At 36.3% G+C, this 23,238-nt stretch overlaps 1 protein-coding gene across 1 annotated transcript in view; it reads left to right on the forward strand.

The window, feature by feature from the left end:
* The first annotated feature begins 17,052 nt into the window (after positions 1-17,052).
* LOC131152910 (bifunctional 3-dehydroquinate dehydratase/shikimate dehydrogenase, chloroplastic-like) overlaps positions 17,053-23,238 on the forward strand; it is a 36,865-nt gene continuing 30,679 nt past the window's right edge. Inside the window, exons 1-4 of the mRNA XM_058104865.1 lie at positions 17,053-17,269; positions 17,548-17,780; positions 20,587-20,692; positions 22,707-22,925. Of these exons, the coding sequence (XP_057960848.1) occupies positions 17,249-17,269; positions 17,548-17,780; positions 20,587-20,692; positions 22,707-22,925 (579 nt within the window). The 5' untranslated portion in view covers positions 17,053-17,248. The remainder of the gene's footprint in view (positions 17,270-17,547; positions 17,781-20,586; positions 20,693-22,706; positions 22,926-23,238) is intronic.

The following is a 23,238-nucleotide window of genomic DNA, read 5'->3' on the forward strand; positions in this document are numbered from 1 at the left end:
TCACATTCATTAGACCACTCAAACTTCGCTCCTTTCCTGGTCAATTTGGTCAACAGGCCTGACAATCGAGAGAAGCCCTCAACAAACCTGCGGTAGTACCCAACCAATCCCAGGAAACTCCTGATCTCGTGCACATTCTTTAGTTGTACCCAGTCTACTACCGCCTCAATTTTACTCGGATCAACAGAAATACCACCCTTGGATATAACGTGTCCAAGGAAGGTAACCTGTTCTAGCCAGAACTCACACTTCTTGAGCTTCACATATAGCTTCTTCTCTCGCAACACTTGCAACACTATACTTAGATGCTCCTCATGCTCCTCTGGACTCTTCGAATACACCAGTATATCATCAATAAATACTACCACAAACTGATCCAAGTACTGGTGAAAAACCCTATTCATAAGATCCATAAATACTACAGGAGCATTCATCAACCCAAACGGCATAACTAGAAATTCATAGTGACCATACCGTGTTCTAAATGCCATCTTCAGAACATCTTCTGCCCTGACTTTCACCTGATGGTACCCGGAGCGTAAATCTATCTTCGAAAAGATCTGTGTCCCCTGTAAAAGATCTGTGTCCCCTGTAACTGGTCAAACAAATCATCAATACGCGGGAGCGGGTATTTATTCTTGATAGTTACTTTATTTATTTCTCGATAGTCGATGCACAACCTCATCGAGCCATCCTTCTTCCTCACAAACAAAACCGGTGCTCCCCAGGGTGACACACTGGGCCGAATGAACCCCTTATCTAACAGCTCCTGTAACTGCTCTTTCAATTCTTTCACCTCTGCCGATGCCATTCTATACGGAACCTTCGAAATCGGCGCTGTCCCTAGAACCAGATCAATAACAAACTCTACCTCACGATCAGGAGGTAGTCCCGAAAAATCCTCTAGAAATACATCAAGAAAATCTCTCACCACTAGGATATCCTCCACCCTCAATTCCCTTTCTGATACAGCCTTCACATAGGCTAAATATCCCTGACAACCTTCTGATAGCAATCTACACACCTGAATAGTAGATAATAACTGAGGTGGGGTGCACACACGTGATCCCACGAATCTGTACTCCTGTCCCTCTAGAGGTCTAAACACTACCACTCTCTAATGGCAATTAGTGCTAGCATAGTAGGTAGCTAGCCAATCCATGCCCAAGATTACTTCAAACCCATGTATGTCTAAAACCACCAGATTAGCTAACAAATACCTCCCTTGAATATCTACTGGACAGTCCCTGAGTACCTTTCTACATACCCCTACGGTCCCAGTTGGCGTAGCAACAAACAAACTAATTTCTAACTGCTGAAGCTCAAACCCACACAATTTAACATAATCCCGGGCGATAAATGAATGCGTCGCCCCAAAATCAAACAAAATAGTAGCTTTAAATGACAGTATTGAAACAATACCTGCCACCACATCTTCTGCTACCTCAGCATCTCCTGGCGTTAAAGCGAAAACTCTGGTTGGGGCCGTATTCCTCTGCTGGCCTCCTCGTGGTGCCTGGTAACCTCCTCATGCAAGTCTAGGAGCAATACTAGTCTGTGTCGGACACTCCCTCATCATATGTCCTAGCTCTCCACACCTGTAGCAGACACCTCGCCCAGCACGACACTCTCCCAAGTGTCTCTTCCCGCAAGATGGGCAAGCTGAAGATGGCTGCATACCCTAGAAACCATGATTCCCGGTCTTCTGTCTCTAGTTCCTATAATAGCCACCTCTCTTCCATGCGGTACGACCAATTCCCTGCTGGAAACTAGAAGGTGTAGACCTCTTCTTCTGCCTCTGCTCCTCAGCCTCCAACCGATCACCAATTTCTGCTATAGTGGCTCGGTCAACCAGCTCGGTGAAGTCTTGCAACTTCAAAATCGATACCTACTTATAAATTTCTCTCCTTAAGCCTCTTTCAAACTGTCGTACCTTCTTCGTCTCATCTGGAATAATGTACGGGGCAAAGCGAGATAACTCGATGAACCTCGCCGCGTACTGCTGTACTGACAGCTGTCCCTGCTTCAGATTCAGGAACTCCGTAATCTTAGCCTCCCTGGAAAAGGCTGGAAAATACCTATCGAAGAATATCTCTCTAAATCGCTCCCAAGTCATCTCTACAGGTATAGTCCTCTGCTGCTCTAACAATCTCACTACTGACCACCATCTCTCGGCCTCTCCAGTCAGTCTGTAGGTGGCAAATAGCACCTTCTGCTCCTATGAACACTGCAGCACTGCAAATATTTTCTCCATCTCCTGCACCCAATTCTCAGCGACAACAGGATCCGTTCCCCCTGAGAAAGCTGAAGGATTCATCTTTATAAACTTCTCGATTGTACAACCATGGCCTACAGACGGACCACCCTGCTCCTTCTAACTCCTGGCAATTTTTGTCATCACTTGCTGTGCTACGCTGCATAGGACGGCATTTGAGTCACTACCCGCAGCACCCAAGGGTCTAGCACCCTCACTCCCACTGGCGTGGGTACTATTGCCACCAAGGTCCATCCTGAAAAAACATGTAACTTAACTCAAAACCTCATTCTTTATACATATCACTCAACTTATATGGTATATTTTCCTAATTAACTCGTCACTCTTGATCTTAATTCAAGGTTCAATCCTGCAACCTATATACCCAACCCAACGATAGTTTACAATGAATTTCCTGAAATCGTCACCTCAGGAAAATCACACAAACCACCACGGAAGTCTTACATCCAGACTACAAAACTAGACCTCAAATCCTCTTATCCTATACTCTAGTATTATTACTACTTCTACACTCTAGATTCTACAGAACCTAGTATCCTAGGCTCTGATACCAAATGTAATGTCCCTCAATTCCTTAACATAAAATATCACATAATAAATAAAATGGTCAACACGAACCTGTGGGTAGCGGGGACACCTGTCAAACACAGCGGAAAACCTAGCAGCAGTAAACATAAAATCTCAAACATCCAATCATAAAACATAATACCAGAGCATTCTATACATCCTCACATACATCAAAATATCTCTAGGGTCAAACACAAAATAACTCTGACCCTATTACAAAATCTTACCCTTGTCACAAGGTAATCTGACTAGCTCAACGGTGGCCCTGACCCGCCGGTCTCTCAGGGGCTCCTGAAAAATTAATTAAGTTTGGGGGTGAGACACTTCTCAGTAAGGGAAAATAAACTAAATACAGCTGTGTGGCAACATGAATATTTAATGCATTTGTACGTATACAGTATATTTCATAATTCTATAAACATCATCATAGCGTACTTGGTAAACATATATTTCACATCTGTTAATAAATCATAACATACATAAAATCATCTGTTATAACTGTAGTACTGAAAACAAACCCAGGATGACTAGCTAGCTGGTATCATGTATTACCCCCCATGACGGGTTGTGCAGCCCCAAAGGCGGGACCCGACAATGGTTGGCCGACCACTACCGAATCAAATATGTCTGTAAGTACGATGAGCCCGCCACACCCTGGTCCAGACTGTCAGGTGGACGTCCACACTCTACTGAAAGCCACATCGACTATCCATCTCCCATCCCCTCGTGGGATGGTTAGTAGTAATCTGACGTAGATATCTGATCTACACATATAGCTACGGTACCGAGCCCCTGAATTGAACTAAACTAACATCCTGGTGGTGATAACATATAATACATGATCATATATATAACATCATTAAGGCCTCGTGTCGAAAACATAAATACGTGGCCTCGTGCCAATAACATAAATACGGCCTCGTGCCGATAACATAAATACGGCCTCGTGCCGATAATATAAATACATGGCCTCGTGCCAATAACATAAATACGGTCTCGTGCCGATAACATATATATATGGCCTCACACCAAAAACATAAATACGGCCTCATGCCGATAACATCAATATATGACCTCGCGCCAAAATTGTTTCAAGTATATATATTCTGAAAATACATCATTTATCAGATAATCGTCAAAACCATCACAACATAACTCATATTTTCATAATACCTGAAATCATGCTTTGTTCGTAAAATCTTTCACATCATAATACATTTCACACAAAATAATATTCATGCCACACATATGCTGTTAAAAGTCATACTTCATATTCTAAAATCGTGAATTACTTACATCTCATACATACATATACATTTTAATCATCATAGTAGTATTTTCCCAATCTTACATTTTATGCGTAATACACAATATAACATATGCTTTTCTGAAAATAAATTTACTCATAATCAATAATAATTTGTATGAAAAATCACTACTTTAGTTTATTACCTTACCTAACTACTGAGAAATTTGTTAGGATCCAAAATTTCACGCCCTTGGCGCCCGAAATTTAACTTTTGCAATTTACATTTTTCCCAAGATTAATTAATCTATTTCTCCAAAATAATACTCATCTAGCGTTCCTTAGCCTCCATATACCTCAAATTAACATTTAAACTATTATTTAACATCCCCACTTAATTTTTCAAATTTTTCCTACGGGTCCCAAAATTACACCCGCGACGCTCACCCGGGCCCTAAATTTCAGAAATCCTACTTCAGTTCCAAATGCTTAATATTTTAGCATTTCTAAATTAATGCTAATTAATTAAAAATAAGTCCCTTAATAATCGCCGCACCCCAAATTTGGGGTTTTGACCCGACACCCCCACGAGAATTCCGTCCCACTAGACTTGTAGAGAATCATCCCTAGATTCTCATGGTGGTGTCCGTTCATCAATTGGGCTTATATTTTGTAAAAAATTAAAGAAAAAGGGGAAAATGGCTTATCCCAAGGAATACGCTTACGCTGCTCCTACCACCGATCCGCTCCGGTAGAAATGACGGCAGCGGCAAATGGAGTCCAGTGGTATCTTCAAATTTTTGATCGGGCGAAAATCCGTCACGAAATCAGGGAGAGAGGGAGAGAGAATGTGAGGAGAGAGAATGATCCTGCACGCGCAGGAAAAATGAAAGAAAAGAAAAGAAAAGAAAAGAAGATAAAGAAGAAGAAGAAGAAAGGAAGAAAAGGGGGGGCTTGCTGCCAAATTCCTGAAGCTTCTAGCTTCAAGAATAATAATAATAATAATAATAATAATAATAATAATAATAATATATTTTATTAATAAAAATAAAAATAAATTTTAATTAATTAATTAATTTAATTTTTTTTCTTTTTCTTTTTCTTTTAAATCTGATTAATTAATTAGTTAATTAATTAATTAATTAATTTTTTTTTTTGGAAATCAATCCACTAATCTTTTATTTCTCTTTTTGGGATTTTTACAAGTGGTGTAGTGTGCTACCGCCGCGGTAGATCGGGACATATAGTGCGAGATTGTCCTACCTCGCCAGATGCAGTTCCGGTGTGTTATTGCTGCAATAGATCGGGGCACATGGTACGAGACTGCCCTACTCCACCAAATGCAATTCTAGCTCCTAAACCATACCGGGGAGGTTATCAAGTGCCACGTGGGGGCCAGCAAAGGAATACGGATCCAGTCAGAGTGTTTACTCTAACGCCAGGTGAGGCTGAGACGGCGAGTGATGTGGTGACAGGTATGGTTGTTATGTTTTCTTTTAAAGTTATTGCATTATTTGATTCAAGAGCTACACACTCGTTTGTATTCTCGAGGTGTATTAAATTATGTGGGGCTGAAACACAGCTGTTAGATGTTGAATTGTTGGTATCTACACCGATTAGGTCAGTAGTAAGGTATAATAGGGTGCTCCGAGGTTGTCCAGTTGATATTCAAGGGAAGGCTTTGTCTGCCAATTTGATAGTGTTGGACATGCATGGGTTTGATGTTATATTTGGCATGGATTGGCTAGCAGCTAATTTTTCCAGCATAGATTGTCGTGCACGAGAAGTGATATTCAAATCTCCAGGGGAAGCAGAATTTAAGTTCGTATAGTCGCAAGTGCAATCCTCACCTCAGCTCGTTTCAGCTATTTAGGCTAGGAGACTATTGTTGAGTGGTTGTCAGGGGTTTGTGGCTATTATGAAGGATATGTCAGAGAATGAATTGAAACTTGCTAGCACACCTGTAGTAAAAGAGTTTACAGACGTTTTTCCAGACGAGTTACCAGGCTTGCCACCCGACCGTGAGGTAGATTTTCCTATCGATCTACCTTACGATACAGTGCCGATTTCTAAAGTACTGTATTGAATGGCGCCAGTAGAGTTGGCAGAATTGAAAAATCAGTTGCAAGATTTGCTTGATAAGGGCTTCATACGACCTGGTGTATCTCCGTAGGGAGCTCTTGTTCTATTTGTGAAGAAGAAGGACGAGACTATGAGGATGTGTATAGACTACAGGGAGATCAATAAAGTAACAATCAAGAACAAGTATCCTCTAGCCCGTATCGACGATTTGTTTGACCAACTCCAGGGTATACGAGTGTATTCGAAGATTGACCTCAGATCTGGCTACCATCAGGTAAAGGTGAAAGCAAAAGACGTCTCGAAGACAACCTTCAGGACCCGGTACGGGCATTACGAGTTTCTCGTTATGTTGTTTGGATTGACAAATGCTCCTACGGTATTTATGGACATGATGAACAGAGTCTTCCACCGATACCTAGACCAGTTTGTTGTTGATTTTATTGATGATGTACTGGTCTATTCGAGAAGCTATGAGGAGCATGAGATGCACTTTGGGCAGGTTTTGCAGACACTTTGGGAAAAGAAGTTGTACGCCAAGTTCAGTAAATGTGAATTTTAGTCGGAGAAGGTCATGTTCTTGGGGCATGTTATCTCAGGAGATGGAATTTTTGTAGATCCTAGTAAAATTGAGGCGGTAGTGAATTGGGCTAGACCGAGAAATGTCCACGAGATCAAGAGTTTCTTGGGGCTAGCTGGCTATTATCGTTGTTTCGTTGAGGGATTCTCAGTGTTCCTTTGACATGATTGATGAGGAAGAATTTCAAATTTGAGTGGGACGATAGCTATGAGTAGAGTTTTCAGGAGCTGAAGCAGAGATTAGTCACAGCACTAATATTGGTTATCCCGTCTAGGGGTGATGGGTATGTCATTTACAGTGATGCGTCCTTGAAGGGACTTGGCTATGTATTGATGCAGCATGGCAGGCTAGTGGCGTATTTGTCCAGATAGTTGAAAGAATATGAGAAGAACTACCCTACACATGATCTTGAATTGGCTGCAATAGTACACGCGTTGAAAATTTGGAGGCATTACCTATATGGCGAGCAGTGTGAGATTTTCTCTGACCACAAGACTTTAAAATATTTCTTCACGCAAAAGGAACTGAATATGAGGCATAGAAGGTGGTTGGAGCTGATTAAGGATTTTGATTGTACCATTAGTTATCACCCAAGGAAAGCGAACGTGGTAGCTAATGCATTGAGCAGGAAATCCAGGGAGCCAGTGTTGGCGGCTTTGGGGATCCAGCATCTGATCATGATAGATTTGGAGAGACTCGGCATAGAGTTAGTAGAGAGTGATCTCCTAGTATGTATTGCCAACCTAGTGGTACAGCCTACTCTGTAAGAAAGAATTAAAACCGCTCAAAAGGAAGATCCAGTATTAGCAGAGGTGATATCCAGAGTGCAGATGGGTCAGGGGGAGGATTCAGTATTGCAGATGACAGAGCTTTGCGGTTTCGTTTCAGATTATGTGTTCCTGCCGATACTGAGATTAAGAAGACCATTTTTGAAGAGGCTCACAGATCTTTGTATACCGTTCATCCTGGTAGTACGAAGATGTATAGAAACTTGCGTGAAACATTCTGGTGGAGTGGCATGAAGAGAGAAATCGTCGAGTATGTAGCCCAGTGTTTGACATGCCAGCAGGTAAAGGTTGAGCACCAGAGGCCGGCAGGGCAGTTGCAGCCGTTATTTATCCCACAGTGGAAGTAGGATCATATATCGATGGACTTTGTGTCAGGACTATCAACAGCATTACATGGCCAGAATGCCATCTGGGTGAGCACCATACGATCGTACTTAAAATATAACATGTTCTTACAATTTTCAAAAGATATTCTAACTAAGTCTATTACATGTACAAAACACTTACGTAAGCTAAAAACAAAACGATACTCCAAGTCCCTCTAGCAACTAGGACCGACGACCTGTAGGACCTAAAACAAAGGTAGTATGCTGGGGTGAGACACTTCTTAGTAAGGTAGAAAATATTACATCAGTGTGTAACAATACTTATTCAAACTAGTAGAAAGAAATTACATATATAGCATATTCTCAGTATTGTAATATATATATATATATATATATATTGGAAAATATTACATCAGTGTGTGACAATACGTATTCAAACTAGTAGAAAGCAATTACATATATAGCATATTCTTAATATTGTAATATATATATATATATATATATATATATATATATATTTCTAGCAATAGATAATTAGGCATCCTTCCAAGCAAGAGTTCCCGAGGTTAGGGTAGGGTACAGGCCCATACACTGTACAATCCCTCCGCTCGATACTCAAACTTGTGACTTTGCCCATTTTTGTTTTTAAATCATTTATATGCAAATTTTGAACACTGTCTAGCTTAGAAACAATAATAACAAATGCCAACACTACCCCTTGGCTTGGGTTGTGCGATTTACTATAGTTCGACTGGAACCACCTGGTTCATTAATCCACCAGTGCCACATTCCAAAGCCAGTCAACTATCTTGATACCCACACTGAAAATCAGATGTGTGGTTTTACTATATCCAGAATATAGCAACGGGACCTTAAGCTTTTTAAGGCTTCATATAACGTTGAGCTTTTTAAGGCTCTCATATAACGGTGAGCTTTTTAAGGCTCTCATATAACTGTGAGCTTTTTAAGGATCTGATAGTAACAAGTCGCGGTTTCAAATATCATATATACAATTTATGATAAAATGAATTAACTTTTTTCAAATTCACAAATCACCCTTACAGTTCCAGTATTTTCACAACCTCATTCATTCATACTATGGTATAAACCGGCATACAAACTCTCGGTTTAACCCTTTTCACATATAAAGCTCGGTATATAACCGAAACATGTTTTCCACATTTCAGATAGTAAAATGGAACTTCAGTTCCCATAGTTCATATACGTATTTAAACAGATTCACATATTCCATTTCATATCATATATCACACTCGTTTGGTCAAAATCCGCTATATAGCATATAACTCGATAAATATCATTTAAATGGAAAACAAGAGATTCAAGCATCTCCGACGTTAATATTAATATAAATAAAGAAGTTTTGAAAAGTTTGGAGATCATACACTAAAACCTTTATTTTTACCAATACCGTAAAATTGTAAAACTGGCATTTTTACTCGGTGAAACTTTGCAAATAAGCAGTCAATATGTGCATATAAACTTAAGCTAACTTTTTAGTGGTTTAGTTTTCTAAAAATACTAATGTAAACAAATCCCCTTACCTTTTTCTGAATTCCGAAACATGAGCTACCCAGCTCCAAAACAACGAACTGAGTTCTCAAAACCTAAAAACCAAGGAACAGTACTTTAATACAATCCTATTTACTAATGATCTACCGAACCAAAAATGAACCTAGACCCTTACCTCAATTTCGAGATGAAACCCGGAAGTCCTCAAAACGAAGATTCAATCCGCTATTATCATAGAGGTTTTCCCCCTAATCCACGTAGTAATGTCAAATCGTGGATTCGGGTGACGAACAACGAAGGATCGAAGAGAGAGAGAGAGAGAGAGAGAGAGAGTTCTCTAATTCTAGAGAGAGAGAGAGAGAGTGAGAGATCCAATCCGCTATAATCATAGAGGTTTTCCCCCTGATCCATGTAGTAACATCGAATCGTGGATTTGGGTGACGAACATCGAAAGAGCGAGAGAGGGAGAGAGAGAGAGAGAGAGAAAGAGAGAGTAGGAGAGAGAGAGAGAGAGAGAGAGAGAGAGAGAGAGAGAGAGAGAGAGAGAGAGGGACTTTTGAGTTTATTAACCCTTAAGCAACCAAAAATGATATTTATAGATCCCTTGACCTGGTCAAAGTCCTCGACTAATAGTGCCTTCGTCAACGAACCCTTATCTGATATTTTTCCTGTCGATCGGGATTTCTTCATTGTCGAGGCTCTAAATTTTGGCAACGAACCGCAGAACGGCCTTCATCGATGAGAACCTTGGCTCCATCGACGAAACCTACTAAAGTTACTTTTTTTTAACCCTTTTTCTTATTTTACTGGTTCGGGTCTTTACAGATGAGTTTAAAAATAATAGTGTTTTTCTTACGACCACCATATGATTCGTTCTTCCCATTGAACCCAATTACAGGATCTCTAGTCCTTGGGTTGGGTATCCTCATACGTGGTTTATGATTTTACGAGCTTTAATCCCATCCACCTCGATGTATTCCAGACCCTTACTTTTGCTAAGGTCTTAGTTAACAAATCCGCAAGATTTTCAGAAGATTTTATATAACTCACATTAATGATGCCACTACTCAAATATGATCTCATAGTACTATGTTTTCTTCTTATGGGTCTAGATTTACCGTTATAATAACGGTTGTTCACTCTACCAATTGTAGTAGTACTATCACAATTAATTAGGATAGGTGGTATTAGTTTTTCCCAAAATGGGATTTCATACAACATATTTCTTAACCAACTTGCTTCTTCACTAACTGATGCTAAAGCAATAAGTTCAGCTTCTATAGTTGAGTTTGCAATTATTGTTTGTCTTTAAGATTTACGACAAACAGCACCACTACCTAGAGTAAAAATATAACCTGTGGTAGAGAGAGAATCACCTGACAAAGTATTCCAATCAGCATCACAAATACCTTCAAGTACAGTAGGATACTTAGTAAAAAACAAGCCATAATTTTTTGTACCAACTAAATATTTCATTACACGTTCAAGTGCAATCCAATGTTCTCTACCCGGCTTGCTCGAAAATCTACTAAGTATTCCTACTGCATATGCAATGTCAGGTCTAGTTAAATCAGTTGCATATCTCAGGCTACTAATAATGTTATTATATTCCTCTTGATTAACCGCTCCATTTTCTTTCTTAATAGGAAATAAGTGATTACTTGAATCAAGAGGCGTAATAACATGCTTGCAATTATTATAGACATATTTATTCAAAAAAATTTCAATGTAATGTGACTGATCAAGAAATATATCATCACACGATCTTGTAATTTTCATGCCTAAAATAATATTAGCCTCACTTAAACTTTCATCTCAAAATGGTTTTTTTTAGCATAGTTTTTGTTTCTTAAAAAAAGTGTAAACCTTGAATCAAGATTTATCATAACATACATTCCTATTAGCACCTGAGTCTGCCCACCACCCCTCAATACTATGAATCATATTTATATCAGTAAGCATCACCACAAATGATTCCTCAATTATATTAGAGTGAGGAAAAGGCACAAATTTTCAAAATTTGCAAATTCAAGCAATATGCCCACTTTAGCCACAAACATAACAAACATTGTTGTTTTGCTTGTAAAGGGGTCCTTAGTTCAAATTCTTTTGATTAAGGTTGCCCTTATTCATTTTGTGAGGTCTACTACTATTTTTCATATTTTTCCTCTCAGGCTTTAATTAAGGGTTTTTTTAGGGAAAAAAAAACTTTGGGCAAAGTATTATGTTCGAAAGTAATAAAATTTACCTTTGTGGTATTACCATTATTGGTATTACCACTTTTCGCAAAATTGCATCTTGCCCTTTTTTCTTCTTGGTGTCATACTTATTCTGCAAAGCCTTTCAGATTTTCTTACCTTTCCATCTCTTCAAGTGGGCTCCTTTAAACTGAAAAGGATTGTGGCGATCTCCAACACTTTCATTCGGTTTCTCAACTGTAGGCTCCATATTTTGAGTCTCCTTAAAATTGTTAGAAAAACTAATAATATATAAATGATAAAACTTAGATACAAATAAAACATAAATATAACAACAATTCATAAATAGGCTGAGGCACGGATATCTCGCTCTTTTTAAGGAGATTCAAGCCCTTTGTGGTTTATTGGCTTAACCCACAAGCTAGTGCAGCAGAACTCCTCAAGACTTGTCTCACCCAGGATACAACAGGCCAATTTGAATCGTATGACTCTCTCCAATTCTGCACAAATGAAGAAATTCAAAGCTCCGAAAAAAAAAAAACACATTTCTTTGCTTGTTAAATTCTCTAGACTCAAAAATAAGGATGATATGATGAGAATGAAAAAAAGTGTGATGCCTCGATTTTCGTACAATTTTTTTCCAATAATAAATAAATTAATCAAATATTCACACATCATCCATAACATTCACAAAATCAGCCCCATCAACAATCCTACTATCATTCGCACGACCCGACCCGCATTGGGTACCAGGTAAAAAGTCATTTTATTTATAAAACTTAACAGTGGAAGACAGTGTATTTATACCATTTAGAATATAATACCCAGAGTATCTACATACACACATATACATCATTATCACAAACTCAAAAAAACTACTCAACACTAGGGAAATTACACCTCCCCTAGTCCAGAAACTCACCCTGTGTATCAGGGTCTCAGCTCCCAATGGTCACGGAACTCTATCATCTGGTCTATCCCTGTTCCTCGAAAAATTTAGATAATTTGGGTGAGACACATTTCAGTAAGAAGGAATAAATTATTTACAGTGTGTGGCCATATAAGTTCGGTTATAATACACTTTACTTTTCAAGCCATCGTTTCATCTGAGAAAATACAATGATATACACATTCTCATAATCATATAGATATACAACACAAGATTTTATAAGTTTTAAAACTATTTCTTAAATTCAATAATTTCTAACACATATTTACCTCGAAGTTCCTGAGAATAAGGAAGGTTACTTGCCTATACAAGTAGCTTCCCTCTGCCCTAACACGTTATGCAGTCAGATACGGCCACATCTGATACCTATCAGAGCACTCACCTTACTCAATAAGCCCTCAGGCGGAGGGTTTCACTTCGTCTCAATTATTTATATTATTAACTCACACGGTTCTATTTCTTAATTTTATCATTCTTTATTTCTCAATTTCCATTCTTTCTTTAATTTCTCATTTTAGCCAATTTTATCATTTTTTCACTTTTCGTTTCCATTTTACTTTTCGGCTCATGAGTATCCTCGGTATCAAATACCAACATCACGTCTGTAACTTATGACCACCCTGAGGATCTTTCTATTTACGCCATGCTTCCCACCATGGTCAAGGTTGTGCGGCCCGAAGGCTGGATCTAACAGCAGTTGGCCGACCCGATTAGATCAAATATCATATCACATATTGCGTCTATAGTACGTCTGGCAAGCCTATAGCCCTGATCCGGACTCAGGGGGCCCAACAACCCTACAAAATAGCTCAGTTGACTATCACGCCACACGCTCCAAGAGTCCGTGTGGTTGCACTAACACCACTAGCAACGGTACCGTGCTTAATATCATAACCATCAATCAGGATTCACTACCACATACCCGCATTCATTATGCGGTATTGGCATTTCATCAATCATATTCCAGTATATCACAATTCAGTTCAATATAAATATTCTCATCATTTTCTGTGCACATTTCATCATCTCGTAATATCATATATCATATTTCACGTATTTTTCATATTTTCCCAAAGTACTCATATCAACAATTTGTACAAACTCATTTCTCATGCAAATAATTTCTACTCACAAATAAATACTATAATCCATTATTTTCCAATATCAAAAATTCACAAAATCTCATCTTTCAGGCAAAACATTTATACTCACATATAAATATCATATTTCATTATTTTTCACTAATCACATCAATAATTCTCATTTCAATATTTTCTCAGAAATTACTCATCGTTATATTTCACACTCCAAAATATCACAATTTAAAATTACTTAAATGTCACACAATTTATTCGATATTTATATCATAATAATTTTCAGAAAATATCCTAAGCACATTTTCACATATTAATTTAAACAGCAATTCTAAAAATACAGTTATAATTTATTCCTCTTACCTGACTTACTGAGAGACTCGTTAACACCCAAATTCTACGCCCTTGGAGCCTGAAATTCAACTCTTGCAATTTACATTTTTCTCAGATTAATTAACTCATTTCCCCCAAAACAATACTCAACTAACCTTCCCTAAGGGGAAATTGACTTACCTTAGGAGATACGTCTATGCCGCTCCTACCACCGATCTGCTCCTGTAAAAATGACGGCAGCGGAGAATGGAGTATAACGGTATCTTCTGATTTTCGATCAGGTGAAAATCCGCCACAAAACTGAGGAGAGAGGGAGAAAGAATACGAGGAGAGAGAGAGAGAGAGAGTTCTTTAGAGAGAAACATAAAGGGGGGGCTCTCAGGGCATCTGCCTAAAGCTTCTTTGAAGCTTCAGGTAGATGCTTATAATAATAATAATAATATATTTAATTAATATTAATAATAATATATTTTATTAATAAAAATAAAAATAAATTTTAATTATTTTTTTTCTTTTTTTCTTTTTTAAAATCCGATTAGTTAATTAATTAATTAATATATATATTTATTTTTTTGGAATCACTGCATTAATCTTGTATAACCTTTTTTTTTTGGGGGGTTATTACAAGAAGAAATTTGTGTGTTGTGCTAAAGTCTCAAGGGTCTATTTATAGGTACAAATGACCCTTCATTCTCCATGAACTTAAATGTATATATTAAGTAGATACAACCCTAAATTCAAGATATATTCATATAATTAATCTTATGCATTTATAAGATACATGAATAAATGACCATAACTCAATCCAAGGTACATCTTCTTTTCTAAGATAACAATAAAATAATAATATTATTATAATACACAAATGATATAATAATAATAATATTAAAATACACTAACACATATTTTCTCCATTATATGAAAGAAAGGAAAAAAAAAGTTTCAAGTGGCATAATCGCATGCTTTCTCCAAATCAAGTGTACATAAAATAGTACTAATCTCCTCTCCAAAATACCATCTATGGCTATTAATTAAGAAAGTGGCCAAGATCTGTCATTCTCAAATAAATACATTTTGAGTCCCTAATATAACCAAATCAACAACTTCATCAATCAGTTTGTTAAACGTCAAGATAGTTTAATAGAAGGAATTAAGTAAATGTATAGGCCAAAATTCCTTCAAGTGCACGTCTCCACCGTTCTTAGATACTAACACAATCAAGGATGAATTGAAACTTTTCTCAAAACCTTTTTTCTTTTGTTAACTAAAGGAGGGCGGCACCTCCAATTATTTATTGATATACCCTCATTTTTTGCGGAAGAATGACGTGATTACATGACAAGCATTGGGAGAAAATAGATAAAAAAGACATTAAAAGTCTCCCAAAAATAACATCAACACCAACCAAAACAAGATTACAAATTCAAACAAAGTTAAATAAGAAACAAAATTAAACAGACTTAGCAAAAACAAAAATAATAAAATAAAATCAGAAAATCTAAACCATTAAATCAACTAAATTCTTGAAAATTATAGGCTTTAGTCCATATTTTTAATTAAATATATATTAATGAGAGACACACATAAATTCAAATTCATGATCTGAAAGTCATTCTCCTAAATATGATTGCAGCTTTTAATAACTACAATTACTAGTCAAGATTGCAATTGCGTGACTTTTAAGTAAATAAATAAAAAAGAGTAAATGAAGAAGAGAGCGCCAAAAATGCTTAATTATCTATACTATTTATAGAATTATGAATAATGTAAATCAATTTGTGGAAAAAAGAATCTTAATTTTTTAAAAGTAAGATTAAATATTTCTAAAAAATAAATTTTATGCTATGCATAAATTTACAAATAGCATAAATCTTTTTGTGCACAAAATATCTTTATCTTTTGAAAGTAAGATCAAATATTTTTAAAGGAAATAAGTTTCTATGTTATAAAATAATTCAATAAAAATTTAAAAAATTACTTTAAAAAGTTGTTTTAAAATAATGAAAGAACAAATCTATACTATAAATTAATAAAAGTATGAATATGGGGTAAATCATTTTATTAGAAAAACATCCTTATTTAAAAAGTGAGACAATATATTCTTAAGAGGAAGTAAATTTAACCAAAATTATATTTATAAAATATTTTTTGGGTAATTTAAATGTTTGAACCTTAAAGAAAAAAAAAAAAGGAAAGAAACTTGTTGGCTAAAAACCGAAACAAACTAAAGTGTGTAAACATATCATATATAAATAAAAGATATATACCAAATTAAAATAGGTAAATTCTTCCAATATCTTTTAAAATTATTGTGAGGTGTTGAACATCGTTTGGATAATTAATCATATAAATTTTGAAAAAATAAAAATAAAATTATATACTTAGAAATACCTACAAATAAAAAAATTAAATTTATTCAACTTTTTTTAAAAAAATGATAATTACAAAGAAGTCATGTATTTTGATTTTTTTACAACATAAGAAATAATAATAAAATAAATATTTATTAATTTTTTTTTGTCTATAACAATATATAAATATTGAAATCTAATTTTCCGTGTAATGTTAATTAGAGCATTCTTATATTCTTAAGTCATAATGATATCTCGTGTTTATGTATAACCTACGACAAAATATAAATTTTTATAAATAAATTAAAATTTTTGTACTTTAATATTTGTAAATAAATTATGATAATCATTTATTTTAAAAATATATCAATTTTGTATTTAAAATTATAAAAGTATTTATTTAACATTATTACAACGTGCATGACATATTTACTAAGGGAAATATGCATTACAATTCATACTTTAACATTTGCAAAACAAATTATGATAATATTATAAATTTACTTTTAAAATATGTCTTATTTTAAAAAAAAATTACAAAAATATTTGCATAATATTATTTACATACAATCAGATACAATACACAAGACACATTTAATGAAAACAAATACATTACATAAACACAATATGCTAGAAAATAACAAATGGATTCGGGCAATCGGGTAAATGAATTCGGGCAATCGGGGTAAATGGGTAGCCGATACCCATTATCCAGCCACGCTCAGTGACAGCAGCCATCTAAATTTCAAACCAGCTAACGGTCCATAAAACCCACGTTCAGTTCATTCCCATCAGATCACAAAGCCACTCTCCTATATAATATTAACCCCGACAACCACAGGCACCTTCCTACCAAAACAGAAAAAAAAAAAGACATTTTCCCACCTTCCCCGCTAGCTCTGAGCTCAACCTCAAGCTCTGCGCACACCACCATGACTCTCGAAAGTATCCCAGTAATTCCCTACCCACTTCCCGCATTTTTCTTTTCTTCCCCAAAGTTTCCATACCCATATGTTTGGTTTCTGGGAGAACGCAGGGAAGCAGAACAAAAATGAAAGTTTGCACATTCTCATTTGGTTTCAGTTTTCTACCAACCCCATTTCGTAGAGGAGTCTGACCGGCGTTTTCTCGGAACGCAAACACCGCAATTCACGTTTTCAGTAGTTTTGACCTTCTGAATTTTGTGTGTATTAATTTATTTTTTAGTAATTTTGGTGTTTGGATTTTGTAGTTGACAGCGATGGATTTGAAGACCGCGGATGGGGCTCGGAGGAATTCGACGCTAATTTGTGCGCCGGTGATGGCGGAATCAGTCGATCAGATGCTAGTTTTGACGCAAAAGGCGAAGGAGCTCGGCGCTGACCTTGTAGAATTCCGGTTGGACTATCTGAAGAACTTCAGTCCTCGCCGGGATCTTGAAATTCTCATCAAGCAATCTGCCTTGCCCACTCTTATAACTTACAGGTAATTTTAAATGTGTTTACTCTTCTGTGGCTTCTATTTGTAGTGCTTTACCATAATGATTTTATGGGTTGACAAGAAAATGAGGGAGAATGGAAAAAAGGTAATGCTATAAATCCTTGGTACTGTGTGGTTTGTTCTTGCTTTTAAGGGTTGATACCAATGCAATCTCTTCTCCGCAGACAAATTTTTAAATTTCTATGAACGTAAACAGCATATAACATTGTAATTAGTAATAGAGTTTTACTATCTTTTGTTTTTAAAACATTTTCTCACTAACCTAATATAGGATAGTGATAATTGCAAATCAAAAGATTTAATATTTGAAATTTGTAATGTTTGCGCTCGAGTAGAAAAATGCTGTTTTTTTTCTCTAGTTCATTGAGATAATGTTATTTAAGTTTAGTGTATTGTAATGTGAGCTTCAGATTTCCTTTATAACAATGCACTTCTAGGCTTATAAGAAATTAGTCAAAGGTTGATCTTTGCTGTAAATATATATATGCATTTTCTTGCAGTTTTTGAATTTTGAGGGACAATAAATGATTGTCATTGTAGGTGACTAAATGGTCCTTATTTTAAATTGGCCAATACCAGAATGTTGTATTGCCCAGATCAAACACAAAATTGAAGGATAATTAAAAGAAATTTAACAATTTCTTTTGTTGCGCAACTAGTAACTAAAAACACAATATTAAAGGCTAAATATTTTAATTTATATGAAAACTAATTCATCCAGGGGATTGATTTAATTACATTATTATTGGAATTGAACGTAAAGAGTAATGTAAATGGTCAAGATTTGTATTTCCAAACTGTTTTTTCTTAAACAAACATGCATGATGCATGACATGGGAACTCCAAGCACTAACCAACCTGATTTGACTGATTTTATTTATATGAGGTTGAGAAGCAGAAATTGTACTAGAGATTAAAAATATTTCATGGATTGTGACTGGGCAAGACCTGAGGCTGGATATTTGCTTATATTTAGACAACGAATGCTGTAAAATTCCTTGATACATGCCAACTTATAGCATTTTCTAAATTCTTTGGCTTTACTTCTTTGCAGATGTTTATAGTAAGGGTTGCAAACTTGTGTGTAGGTTTTAATGGCCATAATATAACATTTAATTTACTGGAAATGGAAAGGACTGGCCATTCGTCGCCATTAGAACTAAAGCATCAGGCTAGTCCATGGAATTTGTAGTTTTTCTTCTGCTTTATCAGAACACAAACATCACATAATTGCAAATCCTTACTAATGTGTCATTAATGTTAGCTAAACATAGTCTGGTTTATTTCCTCTTGGCCTCAAAGGGCTCTATTTATATAAGTTGGATCACACATAGATCACATGGGCTAATTACATACAAGGTAGATTTTACTTACATGTATCACATGGACTAATTTCTACATGATACTCATGGTTAATTCATAGATAGTATGCGCACACATGTATTTTGCTAACATCCCCCCTCAAACTGAAGGAGGCGGAGAGACCAACTTAAGTTTGGAAACTAAGTGCTGAAATTGATTAGGAAAGGGCACTTAGTGAGCTGTGGCGCAAGGTAGAGTGTGATCGTTCGTGGTCTCATTGTAGTCCACAAATTGGAGACCAAATAGGTGCATACGGAACTAGGCAACCTAGGAGCATATTTAAGCGTAGAGAAAGGAGCAAGGAGTTAGGTGCATATCTGAACCAAGAGAGGTGATCAAGAAGCTAGAAGCATATCTAAACCCAAAGAGGTTAGCAAGGAGCTAGGAGCATATCTAAACCCGAAGAGGTTAGCAAGGAGCTAGGAGCATATCTAAACCCGAAGAGGTTAGCAAGGAGCTAGGAGCATATTTGAACCCGGAGTGGTGAACAAGGATCTAGGAGCATATTTGAACCTGGAGAGGTGAACAAGGAGCTAGGAGCATATCCAATCTCAAAGAAGTGAGCAAGGAGCTAGGAGCAAATCTGAGCAAGGACAGTGGAACAAGGAGCTAGGAACATATCTGATCCTGGAGAGGTGAGCATGGAGCTAGGAGAAAATCTGAAAAAGGAGTGGAGTGCAAAGAGCTAGGTACAGATCTGAGCCCAGGGAGGTGGGCAAGAAGTTATGCAGCCTATGATGACCTGTGTGAGTAGTAGATGGTGATGGGGTGCATGAGAAGTAGTGCTACTGTGCACAGGCGGTGGTCAAAAGAGAGATCCTATGAACAGTGGGTGACCTTCGCTGGTAGTAGAGTGCTAGTGGTGGCAGAGGACTAACAATGACAAGTGGCAACATGGGAAAGCACCAGCCATGGTGTAGGATTGGCAACCATTGTTCTGATCCCTTGTTAGCTAAATATAGTTTGGCAAGAATGAATGAGTGAATGTATGATTGTTGCTTCTAAATGATTGCTGCATTTCCTCTTGGCCTCAAAGGGCTCTAGTTGTACAAGTGGGAGACAAGGTAAATTAACACACATGTATCACATGGTCTAATTCATACATGGTATGTACATACATGTATCTTGCTAACAATTAACATTGTTTTGTGGCCAACCAATCTATGATCTTTCAGTTAGATTGAACTCCTTGGCATTATAAAACTTCTCTGCTTGATCACTCAGGAGAATTTGTCATTGTTGTATACTGTCTTAGCATATACTATGGGTTTCACATATGTCTTTGATTGTATGATCTTCTTGTATTTTTCCATCATAGGTAATTAAATTTCCCTTTCTTTCTATATGTCAACTGAGATTACAAGCATTCCTTATGCATTTTTTTCTCAGTCTGTTTTGTGATCTTAATTTTGAACCATGTGATTCTTAGGCCAAAATGGGAAGGAGGTCAATATGATGGTGATGAACAAAAGCGGCAGGAGGCATTGCGTCTTGCCATGGAATTGGGAGCTGATTTTATAGATGTAGAACTTCAGGTTGCTTTTCATCAATATTCTTTCGAACAATTTAATTATTTCTCAAATGATTTAGTTTTTAAACGATGGGTTATTGAATATGTCACATGCATTTTTCTAATTGTGAAGCTTAAATCTTGTGATATCAAATACATGGCTGTCTATTCATGAACATTTTTTTCTGCATTACATACACTTGGCTTGTTTAAGCAGTTCTGAAAACACTTGGCTATTGATCCCCGGAAACTAGTTCTTTGTATGTAATTTTTCTGGATTCATCTAAAACTGACTTGGGTTCCAAAACACTCCATCTCCATTTGTTGGCAAAACCCTTCCTTCCTCTTAGTCTAGCAGTGCCTTGCCAGACATGTATCAACCAGAGTTATAAAATATGTCAGTGGCAATTGTTTACCTTTGTTTTCTGAATACTTCATGCGTTAATATTACTGGTGAGACTGGGATACTTGCAATTCTCAAGTCCACCAACCTATCAAATTCTCATCCACATTAAGCTGCGAATATGGAATTATGGATTAATTAGCTGGGGCAACTCTATCAATATTACTGCAGTAATTCTTACCTACACTTTGTCCTTATAATCTTCATATGTTTATGACAATCTCTCCTGGTTCATAGACTGTCTCTACCACCACCTAACCTTTACATTTGTCATCTCTACCTCTGGGCATGGTCAGATACATCATTGGCACTCGGGAAATTAGAACAGAAGATGTAGGTTTGTGTTGACTTTGTGAAGAAGAGCAATTCACTGGATAATATGTGATAAATGGGTGTTGTTGGGTTTGAGTCTTCATGAGAATATCTATCATAAATTCTTCTGATTTTTCATAGCATTGACACCCTTGATATTTTTTTTTTCTGTTGGACGTGTATCGCATGCAGGCTCCAAAACATGGCTCTATAAAGGATATGCTCTTTCAGAGCCAACCCTTTTCCACTTGTAGTCGTTAGATCTAACTTTTAGAAAAAGACCTCATAAGAGGTAATTTTATCCAAAATCCACATATAGTAATGTTTAACCATTTTATAAGAACTGTACTCTGCCCACAACTTTTGCTCATTGTCAGGCAACTGAAGATAATATATATATATATATATATATATATTATTATAATAATAATAATAATAAAACAAAAAAGAGAAAGGGTAGTCCAAGTCCTATAGGAAAAAATGAAACCCCTCTAGTAACTATGGTCGAATATTCAAAGATGTTGATGCCTGTCATTGAAATCTCAAATGAACACGTGATATGGATTTCTTCACTCGTCACCTAAAAATGCTTCTCTTTATATTTATCTTGATAAAGAAGCAACAACTCAGCTGTTACACTTCCACATCAAAATTCTGGGATGCCTCAGTGCTGAATGATAAAATCACATTGGGGGAACTAGAGCTTCACAAATAGAAATTGGGGGAGGAATGGGGGTCTTAGTATAAATAATTGATGAGAAGCAAGGATAAGAATGCGTATACATGTACACAGCACACAAATGCACATGCACAACAAGAAACAGTGAAGAGATGATGTATAGTAGTGATAATGATTAATAAGTTCACAAGAACGACTTTGTATTAAGATTCAGAAAGATGAAACATATAGTAATGATGATTAACAAGTTCAAGAGAGGGACTTAGTATTAAGATTCAGAAATGTACAGTCCTGTTGCCTCTGGTTTATCAAGCTTATTTTGAAAAGAAATCTCAACAGCACCTCCATATACTAAATACAAACTCTAATGATGTCAGTTTGGATCATGAGTTATTTTTATGGTATAAATCCATGGAGCACGGTCAGCATAAAGTACTCAATGGCAATTTTTTTTTAAAGAGGGTATTACACAGAAAATATATATAATATCGGTCATTAGTGGAACAGATGCGTTTTAGTGGAGATGAGATACCCTTGTACTGTACTGTTTATTATGATATTCAAACACTATTTGCTTGAGTTTTTATTCTGGATGTGACAGTCTCAAGGACAGTTTACTAAAACTTATAATTCCTCATCTTGAAGGTTGCTCAAGAATTTTACAATTCCATTCAAGGGAAAAAGCCAGGCAAGGTCAAAATCATAGTATCTTCTCACAACTATCAAAATACTCCATCCGTTGAGGATATTGGCAATCTTGTGGCAAGAATACAGGCTACTGGAGCTGATATAGTAAAGATTGCAACAACTGCCTTGGATATAACAGACTCAGCGCGTATATTTGAAGTACTAGTGCATTCTCAAGTAAGTAGTAATATATTATACTTACTGTGGCTTGCCACATGGACTAGGCATTTATATTTATTCTTTGCAATATGATATTTGAGTCACTGGAATATGCTACTCTTCCATCAATTAGCAACAGTGCATGATAGAAATCAGTTGCTTGTAAATAAATTCAATTTAAAATTCTTTTTTTTTAAGAAGAATATTTAACTCATGAGTAAAATACAATGGAAAAGAGAGCATGACAAATAAAAGATGTTAGAAGTCTACTGAACTTCCTAACACACCTGCCTCTAATATCAGAGAGAATGCTATAAGAAACAGAGTCAGT

The sequence above is a fragment of the Malania oleifera genome, chromosome 4 (assembly GCF_029873635.1).
Source record: "Malania oleifera isolate guangnan ecotype guangnan chromosome 4, ASM2987363v1, whole genome shotgun sequence".
NCBI lineage: Eukaryota > Viridiplantae > Streptophyta > Magnoliopsida > Santalales > Ximeniaceae > Malania > Malania oleifera.